This window comes from Atractosteus spatula, chromosome 3 (assembly GCF_055471065.1).
Source record: "Atractosteus spatula isolate fAtrSpa1 chromosome 3, fAtrSpa1.hap1, whole genome shotgun sequence".
Taxonomy (NCBI): domain Eukaryota; kingdom Metazoa; phylum Chordata; class Actinopteri; order Semionotiformes; family Lepisosteidae; genus Atractosteus; species Atractosteus spatula.
In genome coordinates this window covers 76,650,794-76,675,679 of record NC_142708.1, presented here as the reverse complement: position 1 = coordinate 76,675,679, position 24,886 = coordinate 76,650,794, and the positions used below count along the sequence as shown (strand labels likewise).

The window sequence follows — 24,886 nt, the reverse complement described above, 5'->3', positions numbered from 1 at the left end:
AGACAAAATCCTAAAGGGTTTAGATTTGTTCAAACCAGTTTCATAAACTTGGTGTGAAACTTAAGGGGAATTAATTTAGGACAGAGAATACTTTATTTTTATTTCAAAAGTAGTGGGTGTCTAGAACACACTACCCAGCCCGACGGTTGACGTCCAAATTCTGCAAATCTTTAGGAAAACGTTGGACAAAATTTTAGATTCATCCACCTACTAAACTGCCAAACATCGCAAGATGGGCCTCACGTTTTTATCTACTGTATAGAGGCAGTAGGAGATCAGTCTATTGAGAGAGACAATGGGAAACGAGGCTACTGCTGTGGGCAAGGGAAGCTGTTTCTCCACAGAACAGGAACAATATGCTGCCCACCCTGGTCTTTCCATGAACGAGAACCAAGTTTAGCAGGGGCAACTGAAAACTAATTGTGAACCCAGAGTCATTTTTCCTTTATAAACAAAATACTGTGGACAAGAGTAATAAATCTGTACAAGTTCCAAAACAATAAGCAGCTGTCTGACAGGCAAGAGCAGGAATGCATGCCAGGGTCACAGTGCAGAATACAACATTTATTTAATGAAACCTCCAATAAATCCTGATGGGTGTGGGATCTGTAAAACCTCATGAATGCCCGCGCAAATATGTGTCGATATACTGTCCCTCATTTCGTGGCTGTGGAATGAAATTCCAAACAGTCTCTGGCAGTCTCTTGCTGTTTTAAAAGATCAATCTTTTAAAAATCATGAAGAGGGTCAGCTGATCGTCTGAAGAGTATCTATCCTGTCAGGATAATTATTGGTTTTATTATTGTGTTACAATTCTTGAGGTCCCCTTCCTCTTGCTACTGTACATCAGGCTGAACAGACAAATTAAAAGAATTTAAAATCAGAAATAGCTGTGAAACACACATAATGACCTCAGTACACTTCCCCTATGACTCATTTTCTATCTGCTTGTACAGTACATCCATAGCAACACAGAAACTTTCACAAAATATAATAACTGACACAAAGTGACTGACACAAACATTCTGATTAAAATCAGCAGAAAAGAAAACTCTGATACAATTGTCTGTAGCAAACCAGGCAGAAACATCTGTATTACGATTTCAGGTTCCACTGCACGTCCTTCAGGATGGGGCAGGACTGTGGTCTTATTGCCTCTGTCTGCAGCTGAGACGCAAGCCCCTGCTCTCAGCAGCCACGAGTGAACTCTCAGCATAGCAGAGCAGAGCCAAACCAAGCGGCGAGAAGATCAGGAAGCACACAGGGACACTGGCAAATATGGCACATGCCATCAGACCACAGCAGAGGAAAAAAAACGCAAGGCAGATATGTACCAAGGTGAACTTCTAACAGGAAGTCCTCTGGTCTGAACTCAGGGAGAAGAAATCCACTCCTACAGCTAGGAGTGGGACGGGTGGGTGTCAAGCCCTCTGAGGTCATGGGGAAAACACTGCCAGATGAATGAAACCCATCAGTCTTACTAATCCTGCACTGGCATGTGACTGCGTGTGCCTCTGGGGCTTCCTGCTTCCTGGTGTGCAGGACTGGGCAGAGGCCGTTGTCCACTGGCCTCCGTTTCATGTCTTAATGCTTTGTTTGTCCTCGTGTCTCTCCTGCCAGATCTGCGGCTTCGTGAGCGCCATCTCTCCAGGGGGCAATGACGATGACAACCTGTTGGCGTTCCGCTTCTCCGCCACGAATCCCATCGTGGACCCCTGGATCTTCATCATCTTCCGGAAGAGCACATTCCACAAGCTGCGTTCCCTGCTGTGCTGCCGCTTCTCCCAGAGCGCTCTGAAGACCAGCAGCTTCCCCGAGCCCAGCCAGGGTCACGGCACCCCCTTTGAGCAGCAGACCTACTGCAGCCTGCCTGTCACCCCTCACTGAGCACGCTCAGGGGGCTGGCGGCTGGGTGCCACCCTGGCGCCCTACCTTCTTCCTCTTCCAGAAAGCGCAGCCCCTCACGGCCAGCGCCCAGCCAGGACACTGAAGGTGGCAATGACTGCTTGACTACAGCAAGGGCTCTCAACTTCCTGAACGCTGGGCTGCTTTCCAGATTAGCTGGCAGGAACTCTATTAATTAGCACTCAACCATGTATTAAAATTATTATTATTTTGTGGTCTCAAGGTGCAGGATGGACATTTCTCATCACAACAACTGATGTAATTTAATTTATACTGTGACAGGTTTAATTTATATTGATAACAGAGGTCTCCTCACATCTGGACACATCAACTCTCCACTCCAGAAGAACCACATGCAGGAGGACAGGGTGAGCTCGCCACCGACTCCTCCTGCTCCTTCAGCTCTCTTTCTTCTGCTCCCACTGCAGAAGGAAGGTCAGACTTTGAGCAGCTTCAGAGAGCTTGAGAACAGGGCCAAGGCCAGTGTTGCACACATGGAGCCTCGTCACAGGAAGTACAGCCCTTGTGTGCAGCTCAGATCCGTGACTGGCTCGGACACAGCAGCAGAGGGCAAGGGGGTGCCTGCTGCTGCTGCTGTCCGAAGCCTGTGTGCTGCAAGAAGAGCTGACTCCAGCTGGTTCCTGTCAGTAGTCCCTCTGGGAATTTCAGCAGGCCCGTCACATTTGTTCACAGTCAGAATCACAACCCAGACTGTCCACAGGCCTTCCGCAAGGAACAATAGTCCAATGGACACTGCCGAGTTTTGTAATTGCCCTGACAAAGGAAAGGAGTTTTAAAGTAAGCACAGCATGAAGGGTCTTGATAGGGTGACCATGCAGCTGGGAACATGTCCTCTGTAGGACCATATCTGATCAGTAAAACCAGGCAGACAGCATTAGACCAGACGTGCATCAGAAAAGCATACCACAAAGAAAACTCAGCAGAGGGGAGGAAAAAAGATCCTCTGAAATACATTTTTTTTGTTTGTGTTTTTAAGAATACATAAATCCCAGAAAGAAAACCCGGAATGTTTAGCTATATTTCCCTCAGAACAAATGATACATATAATTTTTATAATTCATGAATCCCTCCAAGCTGCAAAACATGGTAAAGAGATGCGATGGAATGTCAGCAGCAGATCTGCACTTCTGGGCCAGTAACCGGACCTCAGCACACTCAGTCCTGCCTGCCTGACCCTTCTCCTCACCCGGAGCTCCAGGCTCCAGCCTGCTGGCACTCATGCTCTCAGCTCTGCCTCATGGGGAACCAACACAAGAGCAGAACAGGTCAGAAGGGGAGCTGTTCCTTGGGTATGCAGCATAACCGCCACCCTGCAGCCAAGGATGCTGGAGGGAGGAAAGAAGGAGCTTCCAGACCTCAGCAATTCAACTTTGCAGTTCATGGAGCAGCTGCAGGAACTTCAAGCCAGTGAAGCTAAAAATCACACAAAACTTTACAAACTGGTCAGTGCATTTGTAAACCTTCAGTGTAAAAAGGGCCCCTGTATTGTACAGAATATTGTGAGCTGCAGTCTTACAACGTCTGTCCATCTGCAATATTATTCTACCCTGCAGTGTGTGTTGTGATTAAGTGCTGTTGTTTACATGTATGTGCAAAGTTGCATGTATCACGATGCCTGTGTCTGTGTATGCATGCCCCATGTGCTCTGCTGATAGTGCCCGATGGCTCTCCATGTTCTCCTACCTGTCTGAGACAATGCATGATGACTGGCAGGTTACACGTGCTGTAGACAGTGAGCACATTAACCAAGCTCATGGCAGTGTTGACCTCTGGTAAAGAGGTGCTTGTAAAAGTGTTTGAACGAAACAAATAAACCTGAGTGATTGCAGTGCATTGGAGCCACATTGTGGAGACAGCTGGGGTGTCTAACTAATCTGGCACCCAGATCGGAGCAAGGAGGAGCGCTTGCATCCTCAGTTCCAGCTGCATGGGCCAGTGGACGCAGACACAGAAAAGAGCAAGATCCAGCCCAAGGAGGAGGGAGGCCATTCAGGATGGAAACTGTCTGCAAGAGAGTGCGATCGTGGCTTCTAGGTTTTCACAGCACTCAGCCTTGCCACTGCAAAGTCACAGGAAAGTCTTTTTCCCCAGAAAAGGAGGCTATTTAATTCAAAATTAACATGTTGCTGCATGCAAGATAAAAATGCTCACATTTCTAATGTAAGAGTCTGTTAATTAAGCAGGTGGTTAAGCTGAGTTACATGCCTTTGATCTGTTTGGGTTATTTTTTGCCTCTTTGGAAATTTGGACCACAGAACTTTATCACATTCCAAAGAAGCTTACAAAACATTCCTAATTCCCGAAAAGTTTCCTCATGAGAGTTACTAATGGCTTTTTCTTTCTTCATGACATCAGTTATTGAATTTTTTTTTTTTAAAGAACTGTTTCAGAAAAACACATTAAAGGGATGAGCTGCACAGCAAGTGTTTCTATGTGTGAGAAGAGGATTTAGTTCTCAGCACATGTGGTGCTTCGTTACAGGAAGGGATGTGGGAGCCTGGAACTGCAACAGGCGACCCAATTAAAAATTGTGACCATCTCCTTTTATGTTGTGTTTTCCATCTGAGCTGAATAAAGCAAAGACAGATTTCCTCAGGCTTTCCCATCCGAGCAGAGAGGGCTCTTCTCTGAGGGAGAGCTGTGCGGGGCAGAGGTGACACTGCTGCTGGCTCTGAATGATGCAGGTTACATTCCTCAGGCTCCTCAGGCAGTTAGATAACCTGAATCTTAAGACAGAAGCAGACCCTTTCTCAGCCACTGTGTGAACACGTGTAGAGAATTACTGTTCACAATATTGCAGGGATCCTCCCTTATTTGCTCTTGGAGAGGGGAGCTGAACTGCTGGCTCAACCAGCTTTATTGTCCTTTAATGGTTAACAGGTGTGTGGTGTGCTGATCACAGACAGGGATACCCAAGTGACAAACTAATTCTTCATGTTGCTTGGGTATGCTGGACGTGAAGTGCATAGCCTCCTGTTACTGCAACTCTCCAACAAGGGCTTGGAATCTCAAATCACAATTCAGCATTCGCGCATTGCACAAAGGTACATCATGTTTCTTTCTGAAGATGGAGGGGTATCACTATGTTCATTTCCTGTGGAGTGGAGCTGGTTTTGTGACAGCTAAGGGCCTATAATAACAGATCCCCTCACCTCCGACACAGAAAGCAAAGATGAAATATCTCCCTCTGCTGAAACACAAGAGCTCTAGGTACACACGCAAAACTAGAAACCGTTTTACAACACCTGCTGACTGGAACTGTGTGCATCCCAGAGCCACTGCTGTTGCAGGACAGCGCCCACCCAGCGTGACCGCTTCTGCTAGTAAATGCTGTTTTGTGCCCTTTGCGTACATTTCCATCTCCTCGCGTGTGCTTCTGCTGCGTGCTCTACATCTGGGCCAAACTGCCATCACCATCAGAGGCTGGACAGATCTAGGACAAAAGATCTAAAAGAGAGCCCATTCTTAAAGTGGTAAACCAGATAGATCAAGACAAACTGATGAAAAATAAGAATGGAATCAAGTAGGTTCTGTCACCAATGACTGCCATTCAGTCACATGTGCAGTCCCCCTCCTCTGACCTACAACAGTCAAGGGCCAGTGGGCGCTGTGGTGGCCAAGGCTGAGTGCAGAGCTGCCACATGTGGTCTCATCAATCACATCATTGACTCTCTAGAGTAGTGTTCTGCTCTAGAGAGATTCTTGAGAATAGAGCTGCTGAGAACGAACTGAGACTCTCACAGCCCACGCGCTGACTTGTGGGAAAGTACGCCGGGCCACGCCAGCGAGAGAAGACATGCGCCTGCTGTTTACCTGGCTCTGCTGACACCACCCCTGGCCACTGCAGGTCTCAGAGAGAGGCTCAGGTGTTCCTTACCTTCCCCAGTCTCGCTGCGATAACCTTTCCCCACAACCCTGCCTTCGGAACTTACTCTACTTGTGCTTGAAATTCTATCAAAATGATTTGGCAGGAGGAATGAGGCTAGAGCTCATTCTACAAAGGTTTCTGTAATCTTTTACTGCCCAACAGAACATACTCTCTCAGGCTGCTGAAAGTTGATAAGAAAGATGGTCACACCTCTGCCAACAAATCTACTCTTTTTATTACCTGCTGTTAAACTGCCCTTCCTATTGGGTCTGTGTTGTGAGCCATTTCATTCATATTTTAGTGTGCTGGCTCTCAGCGTTTTAAAGGATTGCCTTTGCCAGAAAGTATCCTGTCTGCCAGCCTAAGTGAGACCTGTGTTGGGTTGACGCTGTTTTTCATTAAGATTTGCGAGAGAAAACAGAAAGACACACCAGTGATTTAGTGATTTGTGTACTCCTGGCTGCCAGCAGTGCCCTTGTCCACAGGACACCTGCGTCCATTCATCCCATACCAGAACTGGAAGAAGCCCAGAAACACAGAGCCCATACCACAACCACACCCTAGACATGATGCCAGTCTATCGCTGGGCACATACGCATCAACATGTCCAAGCATATCATATCACTGAGCATATGTTTAGCCAGCAGCCATATCATTCTGCAACTCACAGCTGACTGCCCACTAAAGCTCAGCAGTGTGAGCCTCATCAGTACCTGGAAGGGAGACTCCTGGAAAAACTAAGGTTGCTGCTGGAAGAGGTGTTAGTGGGGCCAGTAGGGGGCGCTCATTCTGCTGTCTGTGTGGGTCCTAATGCCTAATAGTAACAGAGACACTAGACTGTAAAAAAAAGGTGCTGTCCTTCGGATGAGATGTAAAACCGAGGTCCTGACTCTTTGTGGGCATTAAAAAAGAAGAGTAGGGGTGTTACTTTGTTGTCCTGGCCAAATTTCCAATTGGCCCTTACCAGTCATGGCCTCCTAATAATCCCCATCTCTGAACTGGCTTCATCCTTCTGCTTTCCTCCCCACTGAGAGCTGGTGTGGGGGGAGCGGACTGGTGCATCATCCAGGTGGTGCTTCACAGATGAAGTCTGTATGGGATTGAACTGCAAACCGTTTTCAATAGGATTGGTATCCGGGGACTGTCCTGGCCAGAGACATCCATGAACTGCTTGCAGCTTAGAGTGTCTGTTCACTTCCTTGCAAGTTTCCCAGTATTGTGGCCAGTGATGTGCACTTTGCTTGTGCTGTTAGATTGCTCCCAGGCTTCTTTCAATAAGGTTGTGCCAGTGCCCATTAGATAAGATCGCTTTATTGGCCATATACAATTTCTTGTATTAGGAATTTGTCTTTTCACAGACCCCAGCTTGTTCTCCATGAGACATACAGACAGGGAGAGAAGCTTGGGGTCAGAGCGCAGGGTCAGCCAATGTACAGAGCCCCTGGAGCAGCTGGGGTTAAGGGCCTTGCTCAGGGGTCCAGCAGAGCAGGATTCCTCTACTGGCCACATGATACGAACCGGCAACCTTCCAGCCAGAGGCGCAGATCCTGAGCCACAGAGCCACTGCTCTGGCATTGGAAAGAAAGCTAGTGCATTCTGTACGTGTTCTTAAAGACATCTTGGCAGACCTTTTCTCAGTACATTTTACCTGCCAAACACAAACAAAACAAGTACAAAAAGTTATCACAGCAAAAACTTATCTTAGGTCATGCTAGCTATCTGCTGATCCTGTTAGATAATGGCAGCTGGGAGTTGTGTTTTACAATTTTTTAAAGCCAGCTCTGCCTTCTTATCAGCATCCTGTTTGTTCTATTTCTCTGCAATGTGTCATCTTTGACAAGGGAAGTCAGAGGAAAACCACACCACTCTGCCACAGTTAACTTACAGTATAGTAACAAAGGCTCTCCTGGCTGATACCTTGCATGGCACATCATGGCTGCCTCTGTGGACTCTAGCAGCAGTGAGATTTTCGTTGTTAAGTCTAGAATACGGCAGAGCTCTCCAGCACTGGTCCAAGGGACACTGACTCTTACTGTTGTCATTTTGTCTGAGCTTTCATTCGCTGTCCTGCACAGCTTCTTAGCTAAAGACAAAAAAGTCAGAGTCACTTAGGATGGTCTTTACCCTCTGACTGAATAGACTTGTTAGACCTTTTCTGCAATGAAGACCTCTGCTTCACAATATTTATATAGGTACACTTCTTTTGAAAAAGTAACCTTTCTGAACAATTTTAGAAAACTGATGTTTGTTTTTGATCACACTCAATTCTTATTGGCCTCCTCTCTAGCTGTAATTATGCAGTGGCATCTTTCCAGGTTTGCTTATTGGGGCTGACTTGAGCAATCACGACACCGAGGACGATCGCGTGCTGAATTAGGGGCATGGCAGCCATACAACTGACATCAAGGACAACACTGTTTGCCTTTGCTTATATTTTCTTTTATGTTGTGTGAATGCAGAGCTCAGTGGTTACCCACAAGCCCTCAGCTGAGTAAATCTGCATTCACACGTCCTCCTGTGTGAAACATAAACCCTTCGGAAACGCTGGCAGGTGGCGGATTCGAGACAGGACCAGGCGCCTGGGAGAAACGAGACCTGTTCTTCACGTCACGGCTCGGCTCTTCTTTGACACATGCCTAAAAGCACAGCATTCTTCTAAAGAGTACAATCAGTTAAGAATTGCTCACGAAGGAGATCCGATGGGATGGAAGAGCACACTTCTTACCTCCAGCCATCGGCCTTCTTGTTCACCTCCTATAACGTTTCCAAAATTTTGTTTTTCTTGTTAGCTTTGAGCAGATAACACAACTGAGTGAAACCCACATTGCAACACACTAAGAATTATGAACCCCAACCCCCCCCCGCCCTCCACTTTCTCAGCGAGTTCAGACGCCGGTTGGAAGTCAGAAGAGAAATTCCGTGCAGCTCTGTGGTTTGGGAAGCATGCAGTGTAACGCCTCTAGTCTGTCAGTGAGACCAAGGCAGAGGCAGAGTCACTGAGCCCAGGCAGCCAGCCGGAGGGAGAGGGTCAGACTGCGCTTCCCAGCTGTCATCAGGAGACGCTCTCCCACTCCCCCAGCTCAGACGCAGCTAGAACAGGTATCACTGCTGTGACAGTAAGGCCCACCCCAGCACCACACTCCCAAACAATGCCTCTTTTCTTCTTTCAGAAGACTAGCAGGGATCTGACCACCCAGCTGCATGGAAATGAGAGATGGGGAGTATTGAAATACAGAGCATTCTGCACTATATGTGCATCTACATGTATATTCTAGGAGGCTTTGCATATTTCAAGAAAAGTTGGTATCACAAACCAAAACAGCTTGGAAGAGTATTCTCTCATAAAAATGTACTGTATGAAGGCAAGAAGTAATGTACAAAAACAACACAACTGAAGCACCAAGGAATGTGTGCCAACAAACACACAGAATATACAGTACCAGTGTATAAGAGCACTGCAAGGCACAGTGGAACTATCCAGCATTGCCACACTTTGGTATCTGAATCAGCCTTAGACTCAAGCATCTGTGTCAGGCCCTGCAAGATGCTGCTCAGTTTGTGCTCTGTTGTGTTCCACACAGCAATCTTCCTGTGTGTGCTGGTGGCTTTTTCCTTTGAGTGAGGCAACTAGGGAAATGCATCCGCCTCTCAGCACGAGCGAGACCCGCGGCCGCAGGAGCCTGCATTCCTCCGAACAATCATCTCATCAGTCTGCAGTAACGGAGCAAATGACCTACATGTGTGTGAGTGGTGGCCTAATGAAAACAGTGATGTGCTGTTTCCAATACGATCTGCAGGCCAGCGCTGCACTTCCTGCCAGTCACTGCGCAGGGTACAGGAGGAAGTCTTTATCTGCAGGAGACAATACCTGAGGGACGGCACAAATTCTGTTGTTCTTTTGTGGAAACCAACAATTAATAGTGCATTTCAAAGAAGACACCCATGGGCATCTACTGTTTCCCACACCAAAATCCTGAAAGAAAAACGTTCAAGGTTTTTAAAAACCGAGTTTGGAAAAACTGATCATGCTCGGTAAAATCAAATGCTTTTGTGTCCAGAAATATTCACCTCTCCACGAGGCTGGGGTAACAGGGCAGTTTTTTATAGTGGCGTATTTTTTCACTAATGACTGACATGGCCTAAAAACTGGTGATCTGATGTCTTATTCAGAAGAGCTGCAGTGCTGACTGTTTCCCCAGCGGGCTGCACTCAGGAAACCAAAGGTGCTCAGTGTGTGAGACTTCTGTCACTGTGGGCAGTCTCCTGACCTCTGTGGGAATGTGGGTCTTGGGTTCCTCTGGTCAGAGGCGAGCAGCCGCAGAGCAGTGAGACACCGCAGAGCTCGGCACAGCGTGACACAGCGTGACACAGCGTGACAAGACCCTGAACGGCTCAGGGCAGAGCTGGGGGATCTGAAAGGTCTTGAAAGGAGCAGGAGATCACGAAAGGTTCCTGCTGAGTGACCAGTCAGTCAAAATGCACTGAAGGCGGTCAGGTTACTGGGGTAACGCGGTACTGGGAGGAGGGAGCTGTGCCTCCCGGAAATGGCCAGCTTGAACAGAGCCAGACGCATCGCGTTCTGTCAGCACTGTGAGACACGGGGAGACTCCGCTGAGCTAAGGGGCATCAGAAGGGATACTGCCCTTATTAGATATCATCTCTTTTTTTCTCACAAAGGGAGTTTTAAACAAGTGCAGGATGATGTCACCACAAGGGTCTGTGTGTTGCTTTCTGCGGTTCAGGTCTGGATGAAGCTGTTGGAGGATCCTCCGGGAGCAGCTCTGAAGTTAATTACACCATCTTCCAGCTGCCTGCTACAGGGGAGGGGCACGTTTGCGCCTTTCTCATTTCCTCCCAGGGTGCAGCTTCCAGCTCAGAGACACACGCTGAGCACAGAGCGAAAGTGAAGCATCCTCCGAGCTGGCCCCCGAGAACGGAGGCTGGTGATGAGCTGCTGAGTGAATACGCGGGGGGGGGGTCCGCTGGGCCCCTGCACTCACACTGCTGCCTCACAGTCGGCCTTGCAGAGCAATCACAGGGCAGAATGCCTTCTCACACTTTCCCAAGACACAAGACCGCAGGACAACGCTCACACTGTGCTGTCAACCTGCAGCCTGAAAATTACTTTGAAATTTCTGTTCAGAGACTGGATTGAGACTATTTACTGTCTGGCTTGGAACGTGCCGCCAACGGACAGTATCTCACAGCTGACAAACTGCCCAGTGTAACCCAGCAAGCAGGATTGCTCAGTAGTTATTGCTGAGACAGAGAGGCTACTGATATATGGTATATACACACTGCCGCCATTATTTAAAGTCCTTGTCTCTGGTTTCAGTCAAATCCTTGAAGTCCAAGTGGAAGAATCTGTGAGCTTTGTTAGCGGTTCAACATGCCTGTGGCCGAGACGCCAGTGAAACAGATAGCTAGCAAACACAGAGAGTGACAACAGCACTAGGGCTTGGCAGGCAGATAAGCAAGATCTGATTAGTGACAACTTGTAAGTGTATAAATGTCACAGACACCGAAGGAAAAAAAAAAAAGCAGTTACCAAAATGAATCAAACAAAATCTTGCACACCCACTGAGAAGAACAGTGTGCAGACTGGAAAAGGTTGTTGCCTTTTTCCTTTCTGCGTTTGTGTGCTGTGCCAGCTGTACCACGTGCAGAGCAAACAGGAGGCTGGCACTTCCAGTCAGGAGCACATTTCTGTGTGGCTCCACAGCCGTTCCTTCCTCAGAAGGGCATTGCTCCTGTTGCTGTCCGCCTGGGCAGAGAGCAGCACAGCCCAGCACCTGCAGGCAGTGCTCTCTGGGCTTCACAAGGGACAGGTTTATAGTGAGCAAAACCAGCACAGTAATCATTGCCTTAACTGACAAAAAACATCTTAAGATCAAACAGAAGAAGCAGACTGATGTCAGAATGAAAACAGTAAGACAGAGACAGCTGAGGAGAAGCACTGGATTCCTTAACTAGTCCAGTGGTCATTTTTAAAACACAAGAAAGACCATTCAGCGTCCTTCCACATCACACAGAGCACTTCATAGATGGAATGGAGCTGTTTTCTCCCCAGCACTTGTGTCTAATCAGGTGGTTCAGCTACGAGCATCTGCTTCAGGCCCTGCATGATGCACAAGGCCAAGCAAGAAGATGTTGCTGTCTGTGTGCATCCTGTTCTGTGCTAGGTGTGAAGCTGTATTCTCAGTCTGTGTCGAAACTAGCCTTTCTAATCCTGTGAGGGTGTGTGTAACAGCAGGGAGAGTTCAAATGCCACACAGCTGCTAACTGCATCTCCGTGCACTGTGTCAGGAGCAGCAGTCGATTTCCTACACTCTGACATTCCAGTGTCCAAAGCGCTCAGCTCTGAGATTCTCTGGCAAGATGCAATGGAGCTGAATGAGGGCACAGTGGAAAGCTGATTTCTGCTGGCACCCTCCAATCCAAAGGGAAATGGTGAATATATGCACATGCCAGTGCCCGGAGGAGAGGAGGAAGAGTGTGTTCTTGGATGCAGCGAAGCGACCCAACGTGAAAGATCACTGAGAGGTGACATTGCACAGGCCAGCTCTACTCTAAACAGCAGGCTGCTCGGAATTCATTCCATGTTCTCGGGCACCGCAGCCCAAGGACGTGCGCCTGCAGAGAGACGGACATGGCTGAGCGCCCAAACACCCCTTGAAAACGCCAACTCCTAAACCGTCTGTCCTCACCGTGGAACGGTCAGCAGTTACAGAGGTGGGCGGATCACCATGTTGCTGCCCACTCTGTGCCCTGTGTGTCTGCGAGTGCCAGCCGGCTCAGGCTGGGTGCTGGAGCTCATGCCACGAGCGGCTGCTGCTGCTGTGCCCTGCTGGGCCAGACTTTGCTCTGCTTCCTGCTCAACCACACCTCCCCTGCCCTTGTCTGCATTTTGCTGCGTGTTGCTGCACCTTTACTTGGAAAACGCTGGCCAGGGCCACCAGTCCTGCAGGACCGACCCAGCAGCTCCAGGACCTGCACATTTAACTTCTAGCGCCCTGTCTTTCCATGCAAACAAAGGAGAGGAGGCACATCAGTACCAGCAGCACAAAACCTTAAATTTTAACTTCCCTTAATATGCTTGTTGAAGTCAAGTTCGTTTTGTGCAGCAGTTCACGGGGATGAAGTCAATGAATTATCCACTGGGAAAGTAGCGTCTGCTGTCAGCTCACATGAAAGGCATATGTATTTATGGAGCCATGCGGCTCTTATGATCATGCTGTCAGACTTGTTCCACGGTGTAAGGAGGTGTTGAGGAGGGGTGGTACAGCGCCCCCTTCTGCCGAGACTATGTATGGTGAGACCTCCCAGGGGTGGCTGGTGTCAGCTGGTTTACAGCCCTTTCAGAGATACTGATTTCCCGTCACATACTGTATACCAAGAACACATAGCCCCACTCTGCACTAGACATCAACAAAACCCTGTGCAGGCCTCAAAAGCCCCAGCTGTGAAATGACTAATGCACTAAAGCCAACATCATTCAGTATAAAAATACTTGACCAGCCCTCTGCTTCTGTCCTGTGTCAAAGTTGGAGGCACTGAGACACACAGCTCATAGGGAGCAAGTGCTATAGCTTCTGAGGGGGGCAGCTGACAGAGGTGAAACACAGCTCAGCATGGGGGACAGCTCTCTGACCCACCAGTGAGCAGAGAGCTGTCTGTCAAGTGACACATTCTGTAGCACCAAGCAGAAGCAGTTTTGGAAATAATATGGGAAGTACAATTACACACATGTCAATATAAGGATTTCACAATACACAAAAACAAAATAAAACCACAAATTTAAAAAATAATTCTCTGACATTCATCTGTGGGAGGCATGTGTGTGGAACTTGCACGGGAAATGACTAGGAAAAACAGGCCTGTCTAGGTCACTTCTAGGAGCTAATTGATCCTGGGAGCTCACCCGGCCGTGTCTTGATGATCCGATGGGATCTGCTTCCACAGCTTGGCTGGGCAGCTGTAGCCCAGGGGCTGAGCGCCTGCTCAGTGTTGGACGGAAACAGAGGGATTTCCCTGCTGGCTCCCCCATGACCGACCTAACCTGCAGGATTCAGCTGACACCCCTCCTCTCCCTCGTCTTCCTCGGTCCTCCCCGCCCCACAGATCCAGCCCAGGATCCGAATTGCCGGGATGGGCAGCCCTGGTCTGGAACAGTTTCTGTCCTGGAATAAATCACCACACAGGCGCTCAGATCACAGCGCTACAAGCAAGTCTGCTTCGTGCAATAAAAAAGCAATACACTCCTCACGTCCTAGGGGTCACCTTAGGTTTTAATTCTTATTTCTGTGTTATTTACCTCATAGTCTTGTGCTGTTTGAGTCTCTCCAGGCTGCCCACAGGAAGCCCTGTGTCATGACCATCCCAGGTGGAGAAGTTCTGGCGCCAGCTGCTGCCTGTAACTCCACAGTGCTGCTGTTATCCTCAAGTCCAGTCGGGTCCTGGTCACTGCAGACACTGCTGACCCTAATGACCCGAGAGGCCATGCTGAGAAGCTGTGTATTAGAGGAACGTCTGTCACAGGCGAGCGAGGGGCAGGAAGACCTGCTGCTCAGCCCTGTCCTCTGGCTGCCAGGCGAAGGCCAGCACTGAGTGACCAGGGCTGGGCTGCTGCTCAGCTTCTCTTTTCATCTGCACCAGAAACTTCCCTGTGACCAACACTAGGACGCAGTCTAAAACCTTCAGCCCATTTTCCAGAAACTTCATTCCACAGGAACTCCCTTGACTCTGCAGACTTGAGAAGATTGTCGTTTATCATTAGCAGGCAGGATAGAGAACGTCAGTGATGCTGAGAAGGCACATCAGAGGGCAGAGCCAGACCAGCAGGAAGGTCATAAGTGAAATCTGGCCCATCATGCTCATTGGCTGTATTCCTCTGGAGCTCAGCCAATACTGCTTGAACAGGGAACAAATGGCTCCCCAAGGGAAAAATCCCATAACCCCCCCCCCCAGAAATGAGCAATTTTGAAAAGTCCTCATTCATATCTATATATCCCAGAACCTCTGGGAGGTGGCAGAACACTAAGCACTGGCTGAGATACACAGCAGCATGAACAAACCATGCAGGCTCCACACAGAAGGCACCCCAAGCTGGAATCAGACACACAACCCTGGAGCAGAAGTGTTTTCCACAACGAGGTAGGAAAGGACTCCCTGTCCCTCCCTCTGGGCACAAGTCTCAACTGAAAGCCATGACAGAGGTCAAGTATCTCCCTGTGTAGCAGCATACACTCCTGAGCCGATGTCATGAATGTCACTGAGACTGGGCGGGCGTGCTCAGCACTCAACACTGAAGTAAAGAGGTGAAAACATTTTGTCACTCAGTGCAATGCCTCCACCTAGTGGAATAAAAGTACAACTATAACTTAAATGAACTGCGATGCAGAAATGACTCGTCAGCCGTCCTTGTTCTGTACGGAGCCAAATGTCTACATAGATGGGTCCCAGAAATACATTTCACACCCAGGTCTTGATTTTCAAACATCCTAACAGGGCAGCAAAATACTTGTGCTGGAAACCCTGTATCTTTCTGGTGACTACTGTACCTAAACGCAGGTCATAGTTCTGCAGTGACTCCAATGGTTTGAGACATTTTGCTCTTGTACCTGCTGCGTGATTCCTGTGCAACAGCACCGGTTCCACTTCACAGCGCCCCTCACGCTCCGTGCCCATGACGCCAGGAGTCGTTATTCCTCCTGCTCTGGCTCCTGGAGGAGCGGTTTTCCGCGGTTTTCGCTCGGGCTGCGACACGGCTCGCGACCTTCCCGCTGCCCCGCCGCCTCTCCAGCGTTTCGCTCCTGTTTTTGACATATTAGTACATTCTCAGAATTACACAGAAATGAATTAGAATCCAGATCCACTCCGTTCGGATGCGGTAATTGAAATAATGACATCCTATTGTTTTACTTTTTAAGTATTTGTTACATCTGGTGAAAGTCCAGGCAGGACCAATGTGGGGTCATTCCTTCGGTGTGTTAAACACTAATTCATGACTAAGAAGTTGTTGTTGTTGTTGTTATTATTATTATAAAAATACAAAGGGACAAGGGGTGTCCAGTACAGTCTGCAGACACACTAACCACTCAGGACCAAGACTGGACACTGAAGACTCACTGACCCTGCAGGACCAGGACTGGACAGTGCAGACACACTGACCCTGCAGGACCAGGACTGGACACCACAGACACACTGACCCTGCAGGACCAGGACTGGACACCCTGCAGACACACTGACCCTGCAGGACCAGGACTGGACACCCTGCAGACACACTGACCCCGTGGAGCAGAAGAGCAGAACTCTGCTCTCTGACTGCACAGCTCAACACTCGTGGCCTCCAGTGTCCCTGTGAGACGACAGCGCAGCCGTGTCTAAGAAGCCCTGCTCTCCAGACTGGGGCCTCGCTGTGGGAAGACCTGGGGTGACCTGCAGGGTCTGGGGCTCAGAGCCCACAGGGCAGCCTCTGCAAGCTGGAGCAAAACAGGACTCAACCCACCTGCCAACATGTTAATCACCATGATCTGTTCACATGCTGCCACAGGAAAGAGCCATTTCTCCAGATGATATGTATTTGCTATAGTGCCGAGTTTCTTTCAATGCTCAGTATAACAGTTCAGCTACTGCTAAACGTAAAAGGCTGTGCCCCCCCAGGAATGGAGAGGTGTCTGATGTCACAGCAGTCTCCATGAGGAGTCTGATTACTGTGAACAGGACAGCAGCTCATGTCTTCCTCAGCAGACCGGGACTCACACACAAGCTGGAGCGCCCTCTCCTGCACCTGGCGCTGTCCGCTTCCCTGCGGGAGACCGCGTGCTCAGTGAAATCCTCGCCCAGCTCTGCGAGGGCCGGACCCTGCCTCTCCCTGCTCTCCAGCGGCGAAGCCAGAGACTGGGGATCAGAATGGTTTCGACAGGCATCTGCCCCCTCCTCCAGCATGCGCGGTTTTTGGAAGTCAAGCCAAAAGCCACCCATCTTCCTGCAACAGAAACATCGCGCCGACACCGCTCCTCATGAGGTGCGTGTGCTTGTTGTTGCCGTGAAGGAACAGCAGCTCAGTCCAGGCTAAACCCCCACCTGAGCGCCGCCGCGCAGGCGGGCGGGCAGCGTCCTGCGCGTTAATAACCGCGCACTACCCAGTGCCCTGGTCCGGTCCGGCTCTTCCCACACCAAGCCCCTCCCTGCGACCCGTCTGCTCCTGCCTGGTCCGCGACCTCCTGGAGGACACCGTGTTCTGGGGAAGCATCGGGCCGGGACGAGGTGAAAAGCTCGGACTGCACTGCAGGACACACCACGCCTCGGATCAAGAAGCACAGCTGAGTCAGGTCGTAAATTTCAGGTTTTATTGGAAAACATTGATATTTCACAGCTTGTAATTGAGACGCAACTTGCACAGACTGAACAGCTATAGTCAAGGCCTTCGCCTCCCCGGTCCCCCCAGGGCCCGACCCCCGCTGCACCTCGCAGATGGAAGCCCCCCTTGACAACACCTTTAGCACACTGAAGCAGGAGTAAGAGACTGCAAGAGCTTTTATTACTACAGTCTCTTGTACAGCAAACTAAAAGACAGAAGCTGTTCAAGACCTCATTCCTAACACTCATGCCACTGGCCTAAGGATCACTTGCACCCCAAACCCTAACCCCCCCCCAAGCGCCTCGGTTCAGTCAGACGGCGAGCAGAGCATGGAGCAGTACTGCAGCACTTCTAGGACAACATGTGCACCGAACAGCTCACAACCCAGCAGACACAAGGAGCAGCAGCAGCAGCAGCAGCAGCAGCAGCAGCAGCAGCAGATTTGGTTTTCGGTTATTACATCGTAGAGTTCATTCTTGTACACAAAATGTTTAAGTGCAAATATATATTTTAATGTACTAAAAGTCATCTTGCAAAAAAGTTGAGGCTCAAGATCTTATTATGGCACATTTATTTCAAAACCAAGGGAAAAAAAGTCACAGGCCATACCATTATATTAATATTAGGCAATGCACAGTTTACGACACCATATTTGTTAATAATGCACATTTGAAAAGCATTACATTTACATGTTTATTCTTTTGCAAATTAAGTATTTACAGCAATGCTTTCTTGGGCTGCCTGACGCAACTACTTATTTTTCTCAAACGGTTTTCCTAATACAACAGTATCAATGCATTGCCCTATTCTAGCTTGATGCTGTGGTAAGTTTTAAAAGTTAGAAAAAAAATCAAATAAACCTATAGAGCTTTACACTCATTCCACACCCTGCATCCCAGCCCCACTAAGATCTCGCCAGCTTGTACCACCTCTCTAAAATAAAGATTTTACATGTGTGTATATATAGCCTCCTTCTGTACACAACCCAGCATCTCCTTCGAGCGTAGGATCAGGAGCCCTACTGTAACAAGAAACCGCCAAGCCAGGCACATGCAGGTGTCGGAACTGGCTCTCCGAAACGCTCCCGTTTCCAGCTAGCTGCACGGTTAAATTGTTACAAACAGAAAATGCTTCGATGGTGAACTGCTCTTGTTCAACGAACAAAAAAACTGCCTCTGTCGCTGGTTCTGTCTTTTTCTTTTGGTCTAATTTGGGAAAATCGGGCTGTTCAGAACGAAGAGATCTCATGCACGTTGAAGATTGCGGCTCTTTGCCTTCCCCCTGCTCTAATTCGTTGACAGATGCCTTTGGAGTTAAATCCGAACCAGATTGTAGAATTTAAACAGTAAAGATTTTTTTGTAGATTTTTTTATATATATAGACAGAGTGATCAAGAAGAACAGGCAATGGAAGAAAAACGCTTCACTTTGCAGTCATCATCTGCACAAACTCTGCAAAACAAAAAGAGAAGGATTGAGAGCTGATTGGTGCGCAATTCACTGCACATCCCTGTACAGCCAGTGTCTGCAGCCCTGTCACACACCGCCGTCTCCCGTCTGCGATTCCAGCGTTTCCCACTGCTCACAGGCTGCCTAGGGAAGACAACCCAGATGCAGCGCGAACAGACCCGCAGATTAGGAATCCATGCATGGATTCCAACAGGCCTGAATTTTTCAGACTGTGTCTTTATGAAATGTCACACTGAATTGTTTGGATACAGAAATGCAAAAAAAAGGTCTGTTGTGCTTTACAGTTTCTACAGAACAGTTCTGCCCAGTGAGAATGCGAAGCAGAGCAGGAATTACTCTGATCCACCTCACAGCTCTGTGGAGACGAATGGTGGTGGTGTGAGGTGACGGCACGGAAGAGCTCTGTCCAACAGGAGCGCGACACGTCAGCCGTGTGAGGGGTGCAGGCACGGGGTGGGGAGAGGGGGTCGGGGGCTCACCTTCGTAGTTGACCTGGCCGTCGCCGTCGATGTCGGCCTCCCGGATCATCTCGTCCACCTCCTCGTCCGTCAGCTTCTCCCCCAGGTTGGTCATGACGTGACGCAGCTCCGCCGCGCTGATGTAGCCGTTCCCATCCTGGCCCACAACAAGAGCCGTGAGTCACCCCCGCCAGCCTCCCGGGTCGCCCACAGCTCAGCCGGACCGGGCAGAACCTCAGGAGCTCCCCCGGCCCAGACTCACCTTGTCGAACACGCGGAAGGCTTCTCGGATCTCCTCCTCGCTGTCCGTGTCCTTCATCTTCCGCGCCATCATGGTCAGGAACTCTGGGAAGTCGATCGTGCCATTACCTGAGCAGGACAGGGGAGAAACGATTTGAAAACCTCACGGCCATTTGTCTCTCTCCAAGCCCAACCTGAGACTTGTGACAGAAACATCAGCTCGATTTAAAGCAGGAGATACAAGCACAGCTGGAAGGCTTCTCTCCTCCTGATCTGCGCTGTGGAGCAGAAGGCCCGTCAGCTGAGCCCGGGAGAGTGAGAGGTGTCAGTACCGTCGGCGTCCACCTCGTTGATCATGTCCTGCAGCTCGGCCTCAGTGGGGTTCTGGCCCAGCGAGCGCATCACCGTGCCCAGCTCCTTGGTGGTGATGGTGCCATCGCCGTCCTTGTCGAAGAGGGAGAAGGCCTCCTTGAACTCTGCAAGGACGCGGAAAAGAGGGCGGCTGTTGAAGCAGGTGAGGTCTTCCAGACAATTCTACAGCATCCCGACATCAGGACACCAGTGTTTGTGTAATAAAATGTAAATAAAACTAGCAGGGGAGAAGCTCATCTTATGCAAAACTCCCAGAGCAGCAGCAGTCAGGGTTCTGCCCTCTGCACACGCACGCACACACACACACAAAGGGTTTCGTGTGTCTTTCACACGACGAGAGCTCGCAGGCCGAGCAGGGACCTGCCAGCCGCCCGCCGCGCCCGCAGGGAGCGAGAGGGAAAAGGATTCCAGAGGAAACCGAAAGCCCACCTCGGCTCCGGAAATTTAACACCCAGCCTCTCGTTTCCAGGCAGTTGTGCTCCCCCTCCCCCCCCAGCCTGCTGCTCGCCGTGTTTATTGAGAAGCAGAAAGAGCCGTTTCATCGCAAGAGCGGCATCCTGTCCACGTCGGGGGGGCTCAGGCGGGCACGCTCCTCCGGCCAGGGCACTGGAGCTTCACGGGAGCGCGCTCTGGCATCGCCGGGTGGAATTCCGGGAGAGATTCCTTAGGGCGGGGCACAAGGCAGGAGCGACCCAGGTCTGTCGGAGGACGTGCACGTGGAGGAATCCAGCTCGTGTGCGCAGGGAAAGCTGGGAGAACAGCCATGTTCTTCCACACTGCAGCCAGTCGCTCGGAACGGCGCAGACCGCTGGCTTTCACCACGAACAGGGCAAACCAGTTCAGACTCATGGCGCACACTGGGCACACTGGGCTCCTCCCAGGAGCAGAGACAACACCCTCCCTCCCGCTTCCAGGCCACCAACACCGGGGCCACAAGGCAAAACACCGCTACGTTTGAACTCCGGCGGAAACCGACTGGCAGGAGTTCCCACAGAACCCAAGACCCCCGGGTCGGGGCAGCACCGTCAGGGCTCGGACTCGGCCTCGGCAGGAGCGTGCGACTCCCAGCCAGGCTCGGCCTCAGCTGCAGCGCGGCCCGTTTTCCTCTGCGCCAAGAGCGCGCACGTGCACAGCGGGAGCCGGAGATCACAACATCCTCTTTGAGGACATGGAAGAAAAACATTCTCCGAAATCAATTAGAAACCTCTCCCAGGACGTCACTATCACTTTGCCCCGAGCTTCCCCGCAGCCGGGGGAAATTTTAAAAGCAAGGCTTTGTGCAGCAACGCCGGAGACCAGGTGTCCCTGCGAACAGGTCTTAATGTAGCAGAAGCACAGAGGAGGGGGGATCACGCCGCAGGAAAGCTCCCAAATCCCACATCTGCTTTCATTCCTGATCTGCAGCCCTGCCGGGACAGTGGGGTCCAGTTCTCCCGACCAGCTCCCTTCCTGCAGCCCTGTCCTCACTGACGAGTCTCCACTCTTCCAGGCCGCCTTCCGGCCTGCAGTGCTGCCAGGGCCTCAGCCTCCTGCTGCCCTCCTTCACGATGCCACGCCACAGCCCTTCTCCACACACGCCGGGGCAGACCAGGCTGCAGGGACGAAGATCACGAGGGCCCGGCCCCGATCCTGGAGTCGCCCTCCGCAGGCAGGGACCCTGGCTCCTGGACAATCCCGCCAGAACAAGACCACAGCGCCAAGGGGGCAGAAAAACACCAGTCTTGTTACTGGAATTCCAATCCACAGAAATAGGGATCCAAGGAAAAAAAAGCCGTAAAAAGACTCCTGGAGTTTAGCTGGTTATGAAACGTGTGCTAAAAGCTCTGCTGTGAGTAGGAAGCACATGTTCTGTTCAGCTCCCCTCTGAGGGCTGAATTTCAGCATTCAAGTCACAAACACTGAACCCACCAGAGGCTCCTCACGGCTGCTAGCGTTACCCGACATCTGCATCCCTGAAACACGACACACATCTGGGCCGACACACGCGCCTCAGGGTCTAGCCACACCGCGGCACGCGCTCTCACTCGGGGTCGGGCAGAACGAGAGAAACACGTACCAGCAATCTGCTCCTCGGTCAGCTGGTCAGCCTGTGGAAAGAGAAGCAGAGTAGGAATCGGGACAAGAGCAGGAGTGGGCACAGGGATCACAGACACCGGACCAGGACCGGGCCGGGCCGGAGCTGGTCTCTCAAACACAGCGGGACGGCCCTCCGCCCCACCAGCACAGGAGTCTTCCTCCCGAGACGCCAGCCACTGACGCTACCCCTGAAGGATCTGTGTGTGACCCCCGAGCTGCTGCAACTCCTCAGGCTGACTGTGAGGAGGGACCAGTAGGAACTGGAGATCCCCGAGCGGCACTAGGGGACAAAACTGGTCCCAGTAACAGTGCTGCTGCGTCCCGGACCTGGCACAGCCGGACTTCCCTGGGATCGCTGCAGGATCACCGAGCTCTGGGGCTCCTGGCAGCTGTCCCCGGGCTCGGGGTCACTCGAGTTCAAGCTGCATTGCAGCTCCGTGCCGACGTGCTCGAGCCCAGGTGAGGGGTCGGGGACGGCCGCGCGGAGGGCGGGACAGGGGCAGACAGCGAGCTCCAGGACCGCAGCGACCACGACCACGATCACGACCCCGGGGGGGGGGGGGCTGCGTGTGCGCGGGCAGTGGCGCCCCGGGTGCCGACATCCCCCGGCGGCCCCGGACACGCAGACTGGGGCGCATCCCGCCTCTTCACGCGCCGAGAACACGCCGCCAGCGCGACCGTGGCACTGCGGCACGCGCCGCGCACAGAACGATCACGCGCGGCCAGGACACGGTCCACGGGCGAGCCGGTACTGCCCGGCGCGAGTCCGGCTGTTTCTGCTCCCCGGTACCCACACCGTTCACGCACAACACGCAGCCGCCCCGCACCTCTACGAGGAAAACAAAAGCCCCCGAGACCCCCACGGCCGCCCGCGCTAGCTGTCCCGCGGCCGGTCAGGAAGAGCCACGGCCACTCCCACGCCGGACCCCACGGCGCGCGCCGGCAGGACCGCTTGCACCCGGCCGTGCGCACGGCGGGGCTCGCGCACGGCGGGCAGGAAGCGGGAGCGCGGCGGATCCCCCTTCTCCTCCAGCGGACCGGAACCGGGAGCCGCCGCCGCCTGCGGGACTCCCGGTGCCGGCGGTGTCCGCAGCCGACTCCAGCCCGGCACCAGCCACCCGCCTTCACCAAGAAATAAAGCGCCCAGCTGGTATCATCAGCCCCTTACTCGCACGCTCACGCCACAGACCCCCGGCGCCTCTGGGTCGCGTCCCGCCGCCAGTCCACTCACCATCTTCCTCGGTGTCGGTGTCGGTGTCGGTATCGGTATCGGTGCTGCTGCGTCTCTACTGCGGCTCCTCGCTGTTACAAAGTTGCCCGGGAACTCGCGTCCTGCTCACTACCCCGGTAGCCTCATTTGTACTGTATCCCTCCGCCCGATGACATCACTCACCCACATCGACCTTAAACCGTTCAAGAAAAAAATCCCGCAGCTCCCCACTGCGCTAGAACACATTTATTACGCGGTATCGACTTTTTTTTTCTAATAGCAACCTTTTACTGAAATTGAACAGGTTACGAGTTCCAGGGCTCAGCAATAAATGTCGACGGTGCACTATTTGCACGCTTGGCGTAGAGATACGATGTACTGCAGAGAGCGCACAAAGACCCCTTTCTGCTGTACAGACCCCCCTCCCCCCCAAAACGCAACGGGCCGGTTATTACACTCCAGGGCGCAGACACAAGTCGGTGACTTGCGTTTATTATCATCAGGTTTTCTGTGATACTATTTATAGTGTCATAATTGTATGAATATGGGTTGCGGGTTACTCTGCTACAGTTTGTGGGACAATGTTTCCGAGGCGCAAGGTTACGCAGAGACAGAGTTACAAACTGCAGACAATGTAAGTCCGAGTCCTATTGGCCGGGAGAGGAGCGAGCTGGAGAAAGGACGCTCGCCATTGGCTGGCTGTTACCTGCAATGCGTCAAACTGGGCTGAGCTCTAGCCGTACACACACAGAGCCCAGCTCTGTCGCTGGGTTCGGGCTGCTGCTGGTTTCGCATTCCAGGATTGCGGCGGGGGAGCCGAGCAGGAAGCTGGAGGGTGATTTGATGAAAGACCTGGAACTGACGCTGAAAACTTCACCACCTTTGTGTTCCAAATGTCCAAACTACTTGACCTTGTTCAGACCCGTGTGAAACCCACCCAGAGTGTGCATTGCGTTTCCAAATTCAGGGCGCAGGAAATATCGAAACAGATTATAACCGATTTTGTTTTTCCAATAAAACGACACGTAGGACTGTAAGGAGGGCTCGTATTTGGAGCAGTCTTGAGCGTGGCGCGTACTCTACTTTTAAACAATTTTAATTAATCTGGTAAATTTACTTTCTTTGGCAAAAATGATGATACAAACCACTAGAATGTTTGCGAAACAGAAGACGCTGTTCTGATTTGTGTCAGAAATGATGGAGACTGGGCCCATTCTGGTGATAATACAAGCCCCGATCAGGGACCAGCACTGTGGGCCGGAATGGCTGATTCGGAGAGAGTACAGCTCCGGTCAGAACAATAACAGAAGACGGCCGACACCTTATTATATGAGAGAACTATCGGCCCCGCAGAAAAAACAGCGAGACCTGCGCGTTTTGCGGCTCTGCTGGCTTCTCTCCCAGTGCGACACCGGACTCACGGACCCCGGCCCGGCCCGGCCCGGCAGCACGAGCGCAGGAAGTCGCTGCAGCCGGTCCGGTCGAGTCGGTGACCCGCCCCGCTCCTGTCCCTCAAATCAGTCCGTCTCGTCAGCATGCCGGGGTCTCAGTAAAGACAGAGAGCAGCAGCGTGTACTGGTCGGATGACACCAGGACTAGCCAGCCCAGCTACACCTATCTTCCAGCGGGTCGCCACGAAAGTATTCGGCACTGAACTGCTGAGCCAGACGCCACCGAGCCCAGAACCATCCAGGTCTTGTGACACGCAGATCACCATGCGCTGGGCTGCAGTCAGGAGTGGCAGAGGGCAGCGCTGAGTTAACCAAACAAATTAACTCGCTTAATTGCTGAAAAGGCTGTGTGTTAATGGTGTTAAGAGTGCCCTGTGGATCTGGGTGATTGTTGACATAATTGGAACAGTTTTCTCTGGTCACATATTTATAGAAAAGTGGAGTATTAACCTTA

At 51.4% G+C, this 24,886-nt stretch overlaps 2 protein-coding genes and 1 long non-coding RNA gene across 3 annotated transcripts in view; 1 reads left to right on the top strand and 2 right to left on the bottom strand.

Moving 5' to 3' along the window:
- ptgir (prostaglandin I2 receptor) overlaps positions 1–3,755 on the top strand; it is a 29,450-nt gene extending 25,695 nt beyond the window's left edge. The window contains exon 2 of the mRNA XM_088912286.1: positions 1,621–3,755. Coding sequence (XP_088768412.1) covers positions 1,621–1,887 — 267 coding nt within the window. The 3' untranslated portion in view covers positions 1,888–3,755. The remainder of the gene's footprint in view (positions 1–1,620) is intronic.
- A 10,099-nt stretch (positions 3,756–13,854) lies between these two features.
- On the bottom strand, positions 13,855–15,882 carry LOC148838821 (uncharacterized). Its single transcript, XR_016090883.1, has 3 exons — positions 15,415–15,882; positions 14,109–14,304; positions 13,855–13,974 (listed from the first exon to the last, which is right to left on the bottom strand). It is a non-coding gene; the product is annotated as an uncharacterized LOC148838821 (long non-coding RNA).
- A 1,249-nt stretch (positions 15,883–17,131) lies between these two features.
- calm3a (calmodulin 3a (phosphorylase kinase, delta)) lies at positions 17,132–23,344 on the bottom strand. Its single transcript, XM_088912290.1, has 6 exons — positions 23,003–23,344; positions 21,752–21,782; positions 19,656–19,799; positions 19,346–19,452; positions 19,105–19,240; positions 17,132–18,607 (listed from the first exon to the last, which is right to left on the bottom strand). The coding sequence occupies exons 1-6, from the start codon at positions 23,003–23,005 to the stop codon at positions 18,579–18,581; spliced, it is 450 nt and encodes a 149-aa protein (XP_088768416.1). The 5' UTR covers positions 23,006–23,344; the 3' UTR covers positions 17,132–18,578.
- Positions 23,345–24,886: the final 1,542 nt, after the last annotated feature.

Bases quoted from the DNA above. Each gene is read 5' to 3' on its own strand.
- calm3a (XM_088912290.1), bottom strand. The intron at 19,241-19,345 runs GTGAGTCTGGGC...GTTGTGGGCCAG, and splicing joins CCTTCCGCGTGTTCGACAAG to GATGGGAACGGCTACATCAG. The intron at 18,608-19,104 runs GTGAGCCCCCGA...TTTGTTTTGCAG, and splicing joins CGGCCAGGTCAACTACGAAG to AGTTTGTGCAGATGATGACT.